The 15,000-nt window shown below is 45.3% G+C and overlaps 1 protein-coding gene across 1 annotated transcript in view; it reads right to left on the bottom strand.

The window, feature by feature from the left end:
* Positions 1-15,000, bottom strand: part of grm6a (glutamate receptor, metabotropic 6a) — a 39,726-nt gene that overhangs the window by 10,900 nt on the left and 13,826 nt on the right. The window contains exons 6-8 of the mRNA XM_084720097.1: positions 5,512-5,652; positions 5,097-5,297; positions 1,272-1,411 (exon numbers count right to left, since the gene is read on the bottom strand). Of these exons, the coding sequence (XP_084576223.1) occupies positions 1,272-1,411; positions 5,097-5,297; positions 5,512-5,652 (482 nt within the window). The remainder of the gene's footprint in view (positions 1-1,271; positions 1,412-5,096; positions 5,298-5,511; positions 5,653-15,000) is intronic.

Here is a 15,000-nt window from a genome sequence, read left to right as displayed (position 1 = left end):
GTGAGACAGCAGCATCATGTCTTCCTGCAGCAGCAGCAGTGAGACAGCAGCATCATGTCTTCCTGCAGCAGCAGTGAGACAGCAGCATCATGTCTTCCTGCAGCAGCAGCAGTGAGACAGCAGCATCATGTCTTCCTGCAGCTGCAGCAGTGAGACAGCAGCATCATGTCTTCCTGCAGCAGCAGCAGTGAGACAGCAGCATCCTGTCTTCCTGCAGCAGTGAGACAGCAGCATCATGTCTTCCTGCAGCAACAGCAGTGAGACAGCAGCATCATGTCCTGCTGCAGCAGCAGTGAGACAGCAGCATCCTGTCTTCCTGCAGCAGCAGCAGTGAGACAGCAGCATCATGTCTTCCTGCAGCAACAGCAGTGAGACAGCAGCATCCTGTCTTCCTGCAGCAGCAGCAGTGAGACAGCAGCATCATGTCCTCCTGCAGCAGTGAGACAGCAGCATCATGTCTTCCTGCAGCAGCAGCAGTGAGACAGCAGCATCATGTCTTCCTGCAGCAGCAGTGAGACAGCAGCATCATGTCTTCCTGCAGCAGCAGCAGTGAGACAGCAGCATCATGTCTTCCTGCAGCTGCAGCAGTGAGACAGCAGCATCATGTCTTCCTGCAGCAGCAGCAGTGAGACAGCAGCATCCTGTCTTCCTGCAGCAGTGAGACAGCAGCATCATGTCTTCCTGCAGCAACAGCAGTGAGACAGCAGCATCATGTCCTGCTGCAGCAGCAGTGAGACAGCAGCATCCTGTCTTCCTGCAGCAGCAGCAGTGAGACAGCAGCATCATGTCTTCCTGCAGCAACAGCAGTGAGACAGCAGCATCCTGTCTTCCTGCAGCAGCAGCAGTGAGACAGCAGCATCATGTCCTCCTGCAGCAGTGAGACAGCAGCATCATGTCTTCCTGCAGCAGCAGCAGTGAGACAGCAGCATCATGTCCTCCTGCAGCAGTGAGACAGCAGCATCATGTCTTCCTGCAGCAGCAGCAGTGAGACAGCAGCATCATGTCTTCCTGCAGCAGCAGTGAGACAGCAGCATCCTGTCTTCCTGCAGCAGCAGTGAGACATACTTAGACTTAATGTCTATGTGTCTTTGTTACCATAGTGATGATTTTCTGTCCTTCGTGTCCTTAATGTTTTGGCAACATTGTTCAAGCCAATAGAATGGATGGACAGAGAGGTCAGAGAGAGACAGACAGGTGGACAGACAGGCAGGTGGGGTAAGACAGAAATGTTTTGTGTTTCATCTGTGTGTTTGGTCCAATCAGCTTCTTACATTGAGTCTCAGGTTATTGGTCCACTGGCCAATGACACGGTAACCAGGATGGCTGTGATTGGTCATCTGGAACTGGAAGATGTCGTAGCGACCGGGAGCATCTCCGTTCTCGTTGAACAACACAGTCGTACCTGCACTTCCTGTAGGACACACAGAGAGACAGACAGGTCACACAAAGACACAGACAGGTCATAGAGAGTCAGACAGATGGGCCAGAGAGAGAGAGACAGGTCACATCAAAGAGTGAGACAGGTCAGGTTATAACTGTTCATAGTGATTAGTCTTCAGCCTCCACCAGGTGTTGATGTGGTACTTTTGGTTGTAGTTATTAATTTAATTATTAATTACAGTACTAATGTAATAATTTAGTATAATCAAAGACTGACACCTTATTAATTGGTTATTGATTTTCTCTTATTTAAATAAGTCAGGGTGTGAGTCACTATTATAATTTTTTAAGTTGTCAAATGTATTGATTATTTCTGAGAGCCAGAATTACTAACCTGTAAGAAAAACTACATATTTTGGTTCTCCATGAAAAGAATTGGCTGCTACATTTAACATGGTATTATAATGAAACATCACATGGATCACATGATTGATTGATTGGTTGACTGACTGACTGATTGATTAGCTGGTTGGTTGTCAGAACAAAGACATCTCACTCTGTTCTCTCTTTATTGGTTCTGTCTTTGCAGAAATAAAACAGGTGGATGGAACCATGTTCTCTTCTTCTTCCTCCTGCAGAGTGTTTTCAGCAGCTGCTCACTTTAATTATTAACACACACACACACACACACACACACACACACACACACACACACACACACACACAGTGAGCCTTCAGAGGAAACATGTAAAGTGCATTAACTTATTTTTAACTTACTATCTTTCAGTGAAGTAAGAAAACCAGAAAGACACACAGCAGAACCTGAGCTACACAGAACATACAGAACATACAGAACATACAGAACATACAGAACAGATGATCCATCCAGCTGACAGATGTGACATATAGATGCTGCTGATCAAAGAGCAGAGTAATTGTACAGGTTTGCTTGGAATGAACACAATAAAAGACACTAAAGTGTGACTTTTGATTTGGAAAAAAGACATTTATTAAACATTGAACTATGGACATTTCACAGTGTGACGACCTACTCTTCCTCTGACTGGCTATAAATATATAGATATATAGATATATAGATATATCTATAGGCTATCCTATGAGCACTTTGTGTGAAACAGACTGACACAGATGTCAACCTCAGTCTTAATGTCCCTGTTCAGTCTCTGAGTTCATTAGAGTCCATGATCCCAGATTCTACTGAGACCACGAAGAACACTGAGAGAACTCTTCTGAACTGATGAAATATTCACACCACTGAGAGGACGCACAGAGAGACAGACAGAGAGACAGACAGAGAGACGCACAGAGAGACAGACAGAGAGACAGACAGAGAGACAGACAGAGAGACAGACAGAGAGACAGACAGACACACTGTCTGTGGTATTAACATGAGCCCTGAGTGATCAGCTGTGATCAGACATCACTTCTTGCTCTGAATATAAACTGTTTTGTCAGCTGAACATTATTGTCTTTTTAAACATTTATTCATTCAGGTGTTTTTTCAGTTCAGCTTCAGAATAAACTCAAACCACAATAAGCCTCATGTTTAGACCTGACCTCTGATCAGGAAGATGACGTCTTCTGACGGTGTGTAATTCTGATGTTTCTGAAAGTCTGAATGTGGTCTGAGCAATCGGATCTCCTGAGAACATTTTCACCTGCACTCTGAGCTGTCCACCTGTGATCCAGTCACCCAGGAGACATGTGATACCAGGTATGGACATGTGATACCAGGTATGGACATGTGATACCAGGTATGGACATGTGGTACCAGGTATGGACATGTGAAACCAGGTATGGACATGTGAAACCAGGTATGGACATGTGAAACCAGGTATGGACATACCAGGTATGGACATGTGATACCAGGTATGGACATGTGATACCAGGTATGGACATGTGATACCAGGTATGGACATGTGGTACCAGGTATGGACATGTGAAACCAGGTATGGACATGTTGATACCAGGTATGGACATGTTGATACCAGGTATGGACATGTTAATAGCAGGTGTGAACATGTTATAGCAGGTGTGAACATGTTAATAGCAGGTGTGAACATGTTAATAGCAGGTGTGAACATGTTATAGCAGGTGTGAACATGTTAATAGCAGGTGTGAACATGTTATAGCAGGTGTGAACATGTTAATAGCAGGTGTGAACATGTTAATAGCAGGTGTGAACATGTTATAGCAGGTGTGAACATGTTAATAGCAGGTGTGAACATGTTATAGCAGGTGTGAACATGTTAATAGCAGGTGTGAACATGTTAATAGCAGGTGTGAACATGTTAATAGCAGGTGTGAACATGTTAATAGCAGGTGTGAACATGTTATAGCAGGTGTGAACATGTTAATAGCAGGTGTGAACATGTTAATAGCAGGTGTGAACATGTTATAGCAGGTGTGAACATGTTAATAGCAGGTGTGAACATGTTAATAGCAGGTGTGAACATGTTATAGCAGGTGTGAACATGTTAATAGCAGGTGTGAACATGTTATAGCAGGTGTGAACATGTTAATAGCAGGTGTGAACATGTTAATAGCAGGTGTGAACATGTTATAGCAGGTGTGAACATGTTAATAGCAGGTGTGAACATGTTATAGCAGGTGTGAACATGTTAATAGCAGGTGTGAACATGTTAATAGCAGGTGTGAACATGTTAATAGCAGGTGTGAACATGTTAATAGCAGGTGTGAACATGTTATAGCAGGTGTGAACATGTTAATAGCAGGTGTGAACATGTTAATAGCAGGTGTGAACATGTTATAGCAGGTGTGAACATGTTAATAGCAGGTGTGAACATGTTATAGCAGGTGTGAACATGTTAATAGCAGGTGTGAACATGTTATACCAGGTATGGACATGTTAATAGCAGGTGTGAACATGTTATAGCAGGTGTGAACATGTTAATAGCAGGTGTGAACATGTTAATAGCAGGTGTGAACATGTTATAGCAGGTGTGAACATGTTAATAGCAGGTGTGAACATGTTATAGCAGGTGTGAACATGTTATAGCAGGTGTGAACATGTTAATAGCAGGTGTGAACATGTTAATAGCAGGTGTGAACATGTTAATAGCAGGTGTGAACATGTTAATAGCAGGTGTGAACATGTTATAGCAGGTGTGAACATGTTAATAGCAGGTGTGAACATGTTAACGGTCAACATTGGATCCTCTCAGCATCTCATCTTAATAAAATCTGAAGTCTGACAGGACAAAGCTGCTACAGTTTGTTGTCTTTAATCTGAACCAAGTCTTTCTGTCCCACGTCAGGTCTGTCTGTCCCCACCTCCAGTGAGGACAGCACTGTTTACTTGTGAAGGAGAACATCTGTGACCAACTGGACCTCCTCCAGTCAACAAAGGAGGAGGTCCAGTCCAACACCCACCAAGAACTACTTGATCTTCTGAACCTTGGGGACACTGTCAACTGTCCTTCTTTAGTGGACTCTCAGAATGTCTCCAGGATCCCTGCCAGCTGGTCCACTAATCCAGGACCAAAACAGAATCCACATCAGTCCTGAGTCTGTGGTTCAACAATCGGCCAATAAGACTCTCCATTCAGCTGGTCTCAGCCGGCTTTCGTCTCCCCTCTCGGCCTGGATAAGTCCAGGACTTTGTTACCAGTCCCAGCACTGACCCTGACCCTCCCCATCCCTGCTCCCATGATGCTCTGTTGCATATTTCTTACCATTGAAGTTGACAGCTCTGATGTAGTCAAGCAGTGAGCGTCCTTCAACAGGGTCCATGTTGCCGCAGACCCCGGAGCTGCCAGGACACAGGTCCTGATGCATGCTGTGCAGGGCATACGCCACGGCATACACCGCGTCAATCACGAACTGGACCTTCCCCTCCTGCTCATAGGACGAGTCCCGACCGATCCGCTCCTCACCTGCAGGAACACACAGTGCCACATGATGCACCACCCAGGCCCCGCCCCCCCAGGTGTGGGCCTATCTGTACCCAGGCCCCGCCCCCCCCAGGTGTGGGCCTATCTGTACCCAGGCCCCGCCCCCCCAGGTGTGGGCCTATCTGTACCCAGGCCCCGCCCCCCCAGGTGTGGGCCTATCTGTACCCAGGCCCCGCCCCCCCAGGTGTGGGCCTACCTGTACACTTCTTTTTGTCTGGGTCCAGTTTGATTCCAGGTCGGGTCAGTTTACACCTGAAGTCGTCCTCCCAGAACTCGTTGAACCAGATGTTCCTGCGGTTGTTCTCCAGAGAACGAGACATGAAGTACTGATCAAAGCCTGGAACACAAACACAAAACAACAACAACACACACACACACACACACACACACACACACACACACACACACACAGACACACACACACACACAGACACACACACACACACACACAGATAAAGAAAAAGAAGTCATTTATTGGATTGATACACGACATGAATCACAAGGATCTTTACAACAGTGTTAAAAAACATATAAGGAAAAAAATCAAAGAAAGAATGAAACGTGACACACCGTGGAAGCGGCGAGCAGACGGGACGGCCTTCATATAGCAAGATTTCGACTTAAAACTTTATAAAAGCTTAATGTCCAAAGTACTTGGGAAAGTATAGTACTTAAGGGAATCAAGAATACTGAACTCAAAAAAGGGAAATAAACCAAAGAGCGATGTTGCTGAAGAAAACCCAGGCGGAACAGCAGCCTTAACTGAGGGAGACGCCACGGAGCCATGTGACCCGAACGACAGTGTTGTGTTAGCCGCGATAGCATCCTCATGCTCCGAGCTGCACGCGATAAAAACTGACATTTGTGACAAGAGAGACAAAAGGATTGCTGACGTGTCAGTTACACTGAGGGCTGAAACTGACGCTCTAAAAACCGAAACGCTAAAATCCCAGGCTATGATGCAGGATGAGACGCTGCACGGACGGCGGCAGTCAACATCACACACAACAGACATCGTTGCTGAGGTCGAGGCGCAGCTGAAACATCTGACCGGGCAAGTTGATCGACTTAATGGAAAATGTCTGGACTTGGACGGACGCTCAAAGAGAGAATCTCAGGATTACAGGTCTGAACGAGGACAGAGCATCAGGAAGAGTTCTGGAGTCGGAGGCCCGCAGACCACTGATGAAACATCTGGGAGATAGTGAAGATTCACCATGGTCATGTTTTTGATGACATCATCTGCAAGATTACCAGCAAGAGAGAGCCAGTCAGGAGACTGTTTCAGGATAAACCCAGACTCAGGTTTGGGATCACATATCCAGCTAAAGTACAGGTGACACACAGTGGCGCTGAGTTACTGTCTACTGACCCGAACAAAGTCCTTGTTTATGCCGAATGTAACTTTGGACAGACTTCATGTCCACTTGATAATCCAAATATGTTCACATCTTACAATAAGTATGAGGCTTTTCAGCGTAACATAAAGTTATGATACCGAAGGAGAGAAGGGGTGAAATCATTTTTCCTCTTGAAATGTGAAAGGTATCAGTGAGCCAGTTAAAATCTGAACTGTCTTAACTCAGGGGTCATATTTTTTGCAGGAAACACATTCAAAGAAAGACTCTGATCTCAGACTTAGATGTAGATGAATAAGTCAAGTCCAACATTCTTCCTTTCCATTTAAGTCCAGAGGAGGAGCCATTATGATCCGCAAGGAAGTTCTTCTCAGGCGTCACTCCACCGTTGCTCATAAGGAGGCGATGTATGTCATAGTACTGGGAGGCTGTTAAATATATATGAGCCAAATCAGGATGATCCTGAATTTTTCCGAAAGGTGCTCAGTTTGATAACAGATATTTTTTAGCACTAATTTGATTATTGGGGGTGATTTTAATTGTGCTTTGGATCAATATTTCGATAGATCATCAGCACAAACCGTAGCCCCTCTAATTCAACTAAACTGCTCAATACATACATTAAAAATATGAATTTGTATGACGTGGAGGCTCTCAAACCCAACGGGCAGACAGTACATGTACATGATGTCTACACAAGAATAAAGTATTTCCTGGTGGATAGAAAACTGCTGCACTTCTCTGGAAATAAGTACCATCATATTATTTTTTTTTCAGTCACATTTTCTTTTACATTATGTGACACACCTCAGCAACAGTAGAAGGAGGTTTAACCCACAGCTCCTTATTGATTCTGTTTTGTAAACACATTAAAATGCACATTAATGTGTTTCTGAAGACAAACAGAGAGTCAGAAACTGCTGCGTCTCTCTGAGAGACACTAAAGACCTACTTCAAAGACTTAATCAGATTCTAACACTCAAATACCAACTTAATAAAATACTCTTAGAATGAATTAGTCAAGTCTTTATGTTTATAAAACAGAAATATTTTGGGTTTGGTTTGAATTCAACATACTGACAGATTTTTGAGTTTTGTGTCCAACTCAAACTTTTTCAAACTTAAACTTTCTGCTGACCTTTAGTTAATTTACTATTCTTAGTAAAAGTTAAAGTTAGAGAAACTAAAAACAAAAGTGTTTTTCAAAGTTTGGTATAAACAATGACAACACTTTTCATGAGTTGAAATCAAAAATCTCAGTCTGTTTATTTCTCTCAAATGTTCTTCACAAATGTGTTAAAATCCTTGTTAGCGAGCAGAAAATCATCCGTCAGAGCTGCTGATTAAACAGCAGGATCATTATACAGGTGTGTTTGGACATCTGATCTGGAAAAAGGACATTTAGCAGATACTGAACTATGGACATGAGTCGGACAGTTAATTCAGGTTCTATGTTCATCATGGGTCTCAAAGCAAATGTGTAGACGGACTGTAAGTTTAGTTCATTAGTCCTGAGAGGGCGAGACGGTGAGGGACGTTTCCTGCTGGACAACATGGAGTCTCTATAGACAAACACTTCAGACGGGCGTGAAAGTTGTTGTCATGCAGATGTGATGCTGATGTGACATTTGTGGTCCAGATAAGAGGCAGGAGTGTTAAACTGTCATCATGTGACTGTCATGTGATCTGCACGTTCACTACAATGACAGTTTATATGAACACGTCTGTACACAAAAACGTAACGACGTGTGCGAGCTAGTTCAGGCAGACAACTTGATAACACACCTCACACGCTGTAGTACAAACCAAACACACCTTTCCCATCTTTAAACTAGTAAAAACTCCCATCTGCCTGTCAGTGTTTCACCCCAACATCCACACAGATACGTGTTCAAAACTCTCTATGTCTCTTTGTAAACATAATCTGATGAGGTTGAAACTCTGATGTTGTGTCCTCAACAACGCTGCAGTAGAACACCTGGTCATTAGGTCACAATTCACTCATCTGTTGCATCGGACTTTAACGTGTAAGATTCAAGTGCACCGGTTCAGACGGCGTGCAGCAGTAGCGTATCGTACGTCTCATTAGGACGCGCGTATGTTTCATTTTTGGCGTCAGGGAGCTGCTGCTGTAAGTTTTCGTCCTGCTGCTGCGCTCACACAAATCAAGCGCTCCCTCCTCCCTCTCCTGTGTCTCTTCATTTACTTAAAACAGACGGCGCTGAAAACAGCGACAGAAGTGACATCACACCGCGTCGCATCACCAAACTTTCAGAATTCACAAGTGTGGAATAAGTTTGTGTTTTATAATAAAGATGAGAAACTCTGCTGCAGATGATTGATGTAAAACATGTCTGACAGCAGAGGACAGAGACGAGTCTGACCACGGAGACGAGTCTGACCACAGAGACGAGTCTGACCACAGACACGAGTCTGAGCACAGAGACGAGTCTGACCACGGACACGAGTCTGAGCACAGAGACGAGTCTGACCACGGAGACGAGTCTGAGCACGGAGACGAGTCTGACCACGGAGACGAGTCTGAGCACGGAGACGAGTCTGACCACGGAGACGAGTCTGACCACGGAGACGAGTCTGACCACGGAGACGAGTCTGACCACAGACACGAGTCTGAGCACAGAGACGAGTCTGACCACAGACACGAGTCTGACCACAGAGACGAGTCTGACCACAGAGACGAGTCTGACCACAGACACGAGTCTGAGCACAGAGACGAGTCTGACCACAGACACGAGTCTGAGCACAGAGACGAGTCTGAGCACAGAGACGAGTCTGACCACAGACACGAGTCTGAGGACAGAGACGAGTCTGACCACGGACACGAGTCTGAGCACAGAGACGAGTCTGAGCACAGAGACGAGTCTGACCACAGACACGAGTCTGAGCACAGAGACGAGTCTGACCACAGAGACGAGTCTGACCACGGACACGAGTCTGACCACAGACACGAGTCTGAGCACGGAGACGAGTCTGACCACGGACACGAGTCTGACCACGGACACGAGTCTGACCACGGAGACGAGTCTGACCACAGAGACGAGTCTGAGCACAGAGACGAGTCTGAGCACAGAGACGAGTCTGACCACAGAGACGAGTCTGAGCACGGAGACGAGTCTGAGGACAGAGACGAGTCTGACCACAGAGACGAGTCTGAGCACAGAGACGAGTCTGAGCACGGAGACGAGTCTGAGCACGGAGACGAGTCTGAGCACGGAGACGAGTCTGACCACAGAGACAAGTCTGACTACAGACACGAGTCTGAGCACAGAGACGAGTCTGACCACGGAGACGAGTCTGACCACGGAGACGAGTCTGACCACAGAGACGAGTCTGAGCACGGGACGAGTCTGAGCACGGAGACGAGTCTGACCACAGAGACGAGTCTGACCACAGACACGAGTCTGAGCACAGACACGAGTCTGACCACGGAGACGAGTCTGACCACAGAGACGAGTCTGACCACGGAGACGAGTCTGACCACAGAGACGAGTCTGACCACAGACACGAGTCTGAGCACAGAGACGAGTCTGACCACAGACACGACTCTGAGCACGGAGACGAGTCTGACCACGGAGACGAGTCTGAGCACAGAGACGAGTCTGACCACGGAGACGAGTCTGAGGACAGAGACGAGTCTGAGGACAGAGACGAGTCTGACCACAGAGACGAGTCTGACCACGGAGACGAGTCTGACCACGGAGACGAGTCTGACCACAGAGACGAGTCTGAGCACAGAGACGAGTCTGAGCACAGAGACGAGTCTGACCACAGAGACGAGTCTGAGGACAGAGACGAGTCTGACCACAGACACGACTCTGAGCACGGAGACGAGTCTGACCACGGAGACGAGTCTGAGCACAGAGACGAGTCTGACCACGGAGACGAGTCTGAGGACAGAGACGAGTCTGAGCACAGAGACGAGTCTGAGGACAGAGACGAGTCTGACCACAGAGACGAGTCTGACCACGGAGACGAGTCTGACCACGGAGACGAGTCTGACCACAGAGACGAGTCTGAGCACAGAGACGAGTCTGAGCACGGAGACGAGTCTGACCACAGAGACGAGTCTGAGGACAGAGACGAGTCTGAGCACGGAGACGAGTCTGACCACAGACACGAGTCTGAGGACAGAGACGAGTCTGAGCACGGAGACGAGTCTGAGGACAGAGACGAGTCTGAGGACAGAGACGAGTCTGACCACGGAGACGAGTCTGACCACGGAGACGAGTCTGAGCACAGAGACGAGTCTGACCACGGAGACGAGTCTGAGGACAGAGACGAGTCTGAGGACAGAGACGAGTCTGACCACGGAGACGAGTCTGAGCACAGAGACGAGTCTGACCACGGAGACGAGTCTGAGGACAGAGACGAGTCTGACCACAGAGACGAGTCTGAGCACAGAGACGAGTCTGAGCACAGAGACGTCATGTGACTGTGAGAACAGGAAACACGTCACTGTTCCTCCACACTGATCTGAAACACAGCAGCTCATCGTCTCGCTGCACAAACACTCACATCTTAAACTGTTTGAAAGTTTCTCATTTACAGGAGACTCATAATAAGACGTTAACGTCACTGAATGTCTCCGTCTCTCTGTCTCTGCTGTTAATGTGGCGACGCCTGTGAGTTCAGGCTGACAACTCGAGCTGCACTGTCAGTCATGTGACATACCTCTGGATAGTTCGTACCAAACGCACCCTTCTAATCTGGCGGTCTGTTTAAACTACTGAACCTCCCATTTCCTCCTCATCGCTGCTGCACAGTGTCGCTGTCTGTTCATTGATCGTCTCAGCGGATTGGTTATCGGTTATTGTTGCTCATGATTGTGATTTTACCTGCGGTTGAACGCGGTTCCTCCGCTGAGTCAGCATCATGAATGCAAACTATTCCTTTGAGTCAACGCGAACTTTCGTGCTGAAATGTAAACAATGCGGGTCACTGTCTCTAACTTTTGACAGATGTGCCAGATGTGCCACTGTTGCTGACGTCACACCACAAAGTATTCTGGGAACTGTAGTTCCAACTCCACCATGAGTCTCGGCTCCTGCCCTCCGCAGCTGTAGGTCTGTTTCCCTCAGGGATCAAATTTTAACAAGTAATCTGTTCCGTTTTTATTTCATATATTAAATAAAGAAGGGGACAAAGAAAATATTACTGTTATCACTGTTTTACTGGGGAATATGAGTAAATAATAATCCTGTCAACTTTCTGTTATGCAGGTCCTAATCTGCAACCAGAGGGGGAAGTAACTAATTATAAATACTCAAATTACTGTAATTAAGTTTTTTTTTTGGGTACTTGTACTCTTATGAGTAGATTTTCAAGTCTGTACTTAATGTGCATCACAAGATATAATCTACTTAGTTACTTTTAAATCAGTAGTTGAGTACTGAGTATAACTTGAATTAATATCCAAACCTTTCTTCTGCATTTCAGGAGCCAATCAGGTGATCTGATCACCTGGCTGATGAGAACAAACACATGCAAATGAAAAACAGAACACATTATTAATCTTTAATCGATTAATTGTCATTAAGAATTTTAACCAATTACAAAAATGTATTCAGGGATGTTCATATATGACATATTGAAATAGTTTTCGTATGGATCCCCATAACACAGACTGAGTTAGACTCAATATTTCAAAATATTTAACTGTGACATATTTGAGATATTATAAAGATGCAGATTTTTACATTCTCCTCATATTTATTATGGAGTTATTTGTGCAAGGAGTTTCACCAAACAAATGTTTTTCTTAAGTGTGTAAACATGCTGTGTAGGCAGGACGTGTATTTAAATATTTAATATTTAAAATAGTAGTTTGTATCCAACACAAACTGCACTTCAGGCAACTTGGAATTTCCCGGTTTGCCCTAATCTTAGCTCTCACTCTGCTAACACTAATGGCATTCAATTTTCTGTCAAATTAGCATTCAGTTGCTACTTTAGCTTTTGCATCTTTGTCACCTTTATGCTGGATTCTGTACATTTGCAACTTCCCTTTGTCTTTCAGCTTCAGGATGAATTCTTAGTGGCTGTATTTACCTTCTTGCTGCCATCTTCAGTTAAAGCTTTTCAGGAGTAAGGCGTTCGTCTTTCAGAACAGACATGCAGAAGCGCTTCCTCAGGCCTGAAATTTCCTGGTATAGATATCAATAGTTTGCTATGCAAGCATCTCCAGCATGCAAGCATTCGTATCTCGCTCACTCTTATTGGCTAATTCTGTAAATCTTAAGACACTGGTCTTAGACAAAGGCTAATGCTGAATCTTGTCACCAGCATGTGAAATACATTTTGTAAATTGTTGATTGTGGTGAATGTCTCCAAAGAGCTTTATCGATTTAGAAATTGTGCTCAATTTTACTGCTTTCAGGAGGTTTTTTTTTTTTTTTTTTTACTGTTAGATTTGTCTAAATTTGATTTGCGTTTAATCAACCAGGAGATTAGCCACCAGGAACTTCCACGGTCTTTATTACGACCTCGCTGAACCCTCAGATTCTTCTACGCTCTGCTTCTGTGGGTTTTGGGTGATTCTTCAATATGATTGGCTGATATCTGGCAAACTGAAATTCAATTCCTTGATCAATCCTGCTCTTTACAAACTTTACCCACATGTCACTGCTTGTTCTCTCTGGGTGACAGATGGACCAACAGATTATGGTGTTTTGTGACGACGTAGTTACATCGACAGAAATAACTAAGGCAGCTCAACATGCTAATAATAAATACCTCATGTGACAGTTGACTTCCATCCCTGGTAATGAACCAGAGTAACTATACTGCTTTAATTCAGTAGTATAAACTGTTGCTCTACCTTTTATTCAGTCAGGTGACTCTCAACACGTTCAAGCCTCTGTAGGATCTGTTGTTCGTTACATTCAAATGCATGAGATTTGATTTATCTAAAGTGCAGTTAAGCCTCTGATTCAGCTCAGGTTTTCTACTGTCTTTCTGCACCAACCTCCTCCACAGTCCTCTGCCTGTCCACTTCTGTGCAGCTGTGCTCTCATTTCATTTGAATCTGGCCATCTTTATTGCAAAGTATCAAGCCATGCTAGTGGGAATTTGATTTCTCATTTAATGCCAACCTCTTCATTCAGTTGCTCCTCGGTGTCTTAAACGTTTTCCCTTCAGGAAACGATAAACTGCTTCTTGCTGTTCCACTGGTGCTTAGTTGGTGTCCAGGTCATTTATCACTAAACTGATATTATGCTGGAAGTAGTTCTGTTGATGCATTCAATTTCCTCAAACACTTAAGGGCTGGTAGATTTTGCCAAGGCACTCAATTATCTTTGCAGAGACTAACACCACTATCTTTCCTTTGTCTTCTCAAACCCGTGACGGGACTGTGGTTCTCATTAAGCTGTGTGATTCCTGCCGGAGCTGCATCGGATTCCTCTTCACTCCCTAAAGGTTCCTTCACATGACAAGAAATTTGCTCTTTGCTCACCGCCAGGTAGGCTGCAGAGGCGCCGAGCGGACGCGGAGGAGCTCAGGTTTACGTCATCAACAAGTGCGAGCTATTCACCGTTGCTAGGCAACACCAAACGGTACTTGTCACTCCGGAAAGAAAAAGGATGAGGAGGAGCGGCAGATCGGAGCGGCGCGCCACGCCGAGGGTAGCGATGCCGCTTGGTCGGGCAACACCGCTCTCTCCATAGAAAACAATGCGACAGCCAGCGCAGGTTTTACCGCTGGTCAAAAACAGCACTTCACCTGCTACATCAACCCTGAAGTCCCTGAGCCGCTGGTCATCCTCTGCTGACCTGCTACGCCCGACAGACTCCAAATGACTTTTGACTGCACCAGCTCATGAGTCCTGCTACCATCAAACCATTGTATTTTTTCTTTGTGCAATTCTTCTACACTTGGCAGGGCTGTAGAATATTCCCCTCAAGCTAAGTATATTAGCATTCACAGCAGTTTTTGGTAGCATATTCCTTTGGGCTGTGGTGCTCGTTGGGAACATAGTCTCACTAGGTAATAACAGCAAGCTGCTGTGAATATCCAGAAAGCTGGTGCCTAAAGATCCTCATATTATCAGCGTCTGGTTTCAAGAATCTGCTCATCACTTCCCTTATACCTCCATGTAACTCGACCTGTGGGGAGTGATGATGTCAGAGCCTAGATGCTAAACATAAGTCATGTTCTGCTGCTGAACAAACATTCTGACCGAAATGTGGAAACGCCTGTTAGCTTGTTCAGGCAGACAGGATTTCTTTTTGCAACTAATAACTTGTAAAGATTCAAATATCGTATCGTGACAGAACTGATCGAATTGAACCAAGTTGTTGGCCATTTCA

This window comes from Lutjanus erythropterus, chromosome 6 (assembly GCF_056507025.1).
Source record: "Lutjanus erythropterus isolate fLutEry1 chromosome 6, fLutEry1.hap2, whole genome shotgun sequence".
Classification (NCBI taxonomy): domain Eukaryota; kingdom Metazoa; phylum Chordata; class Actinopteri; order Lutjaniformes; family Lutjanidae; genus Lutjanus; species Lutjanus erythropterus.
This window is presented reverse-complemented; position numbering and strand designations above follow the sequence as displayed.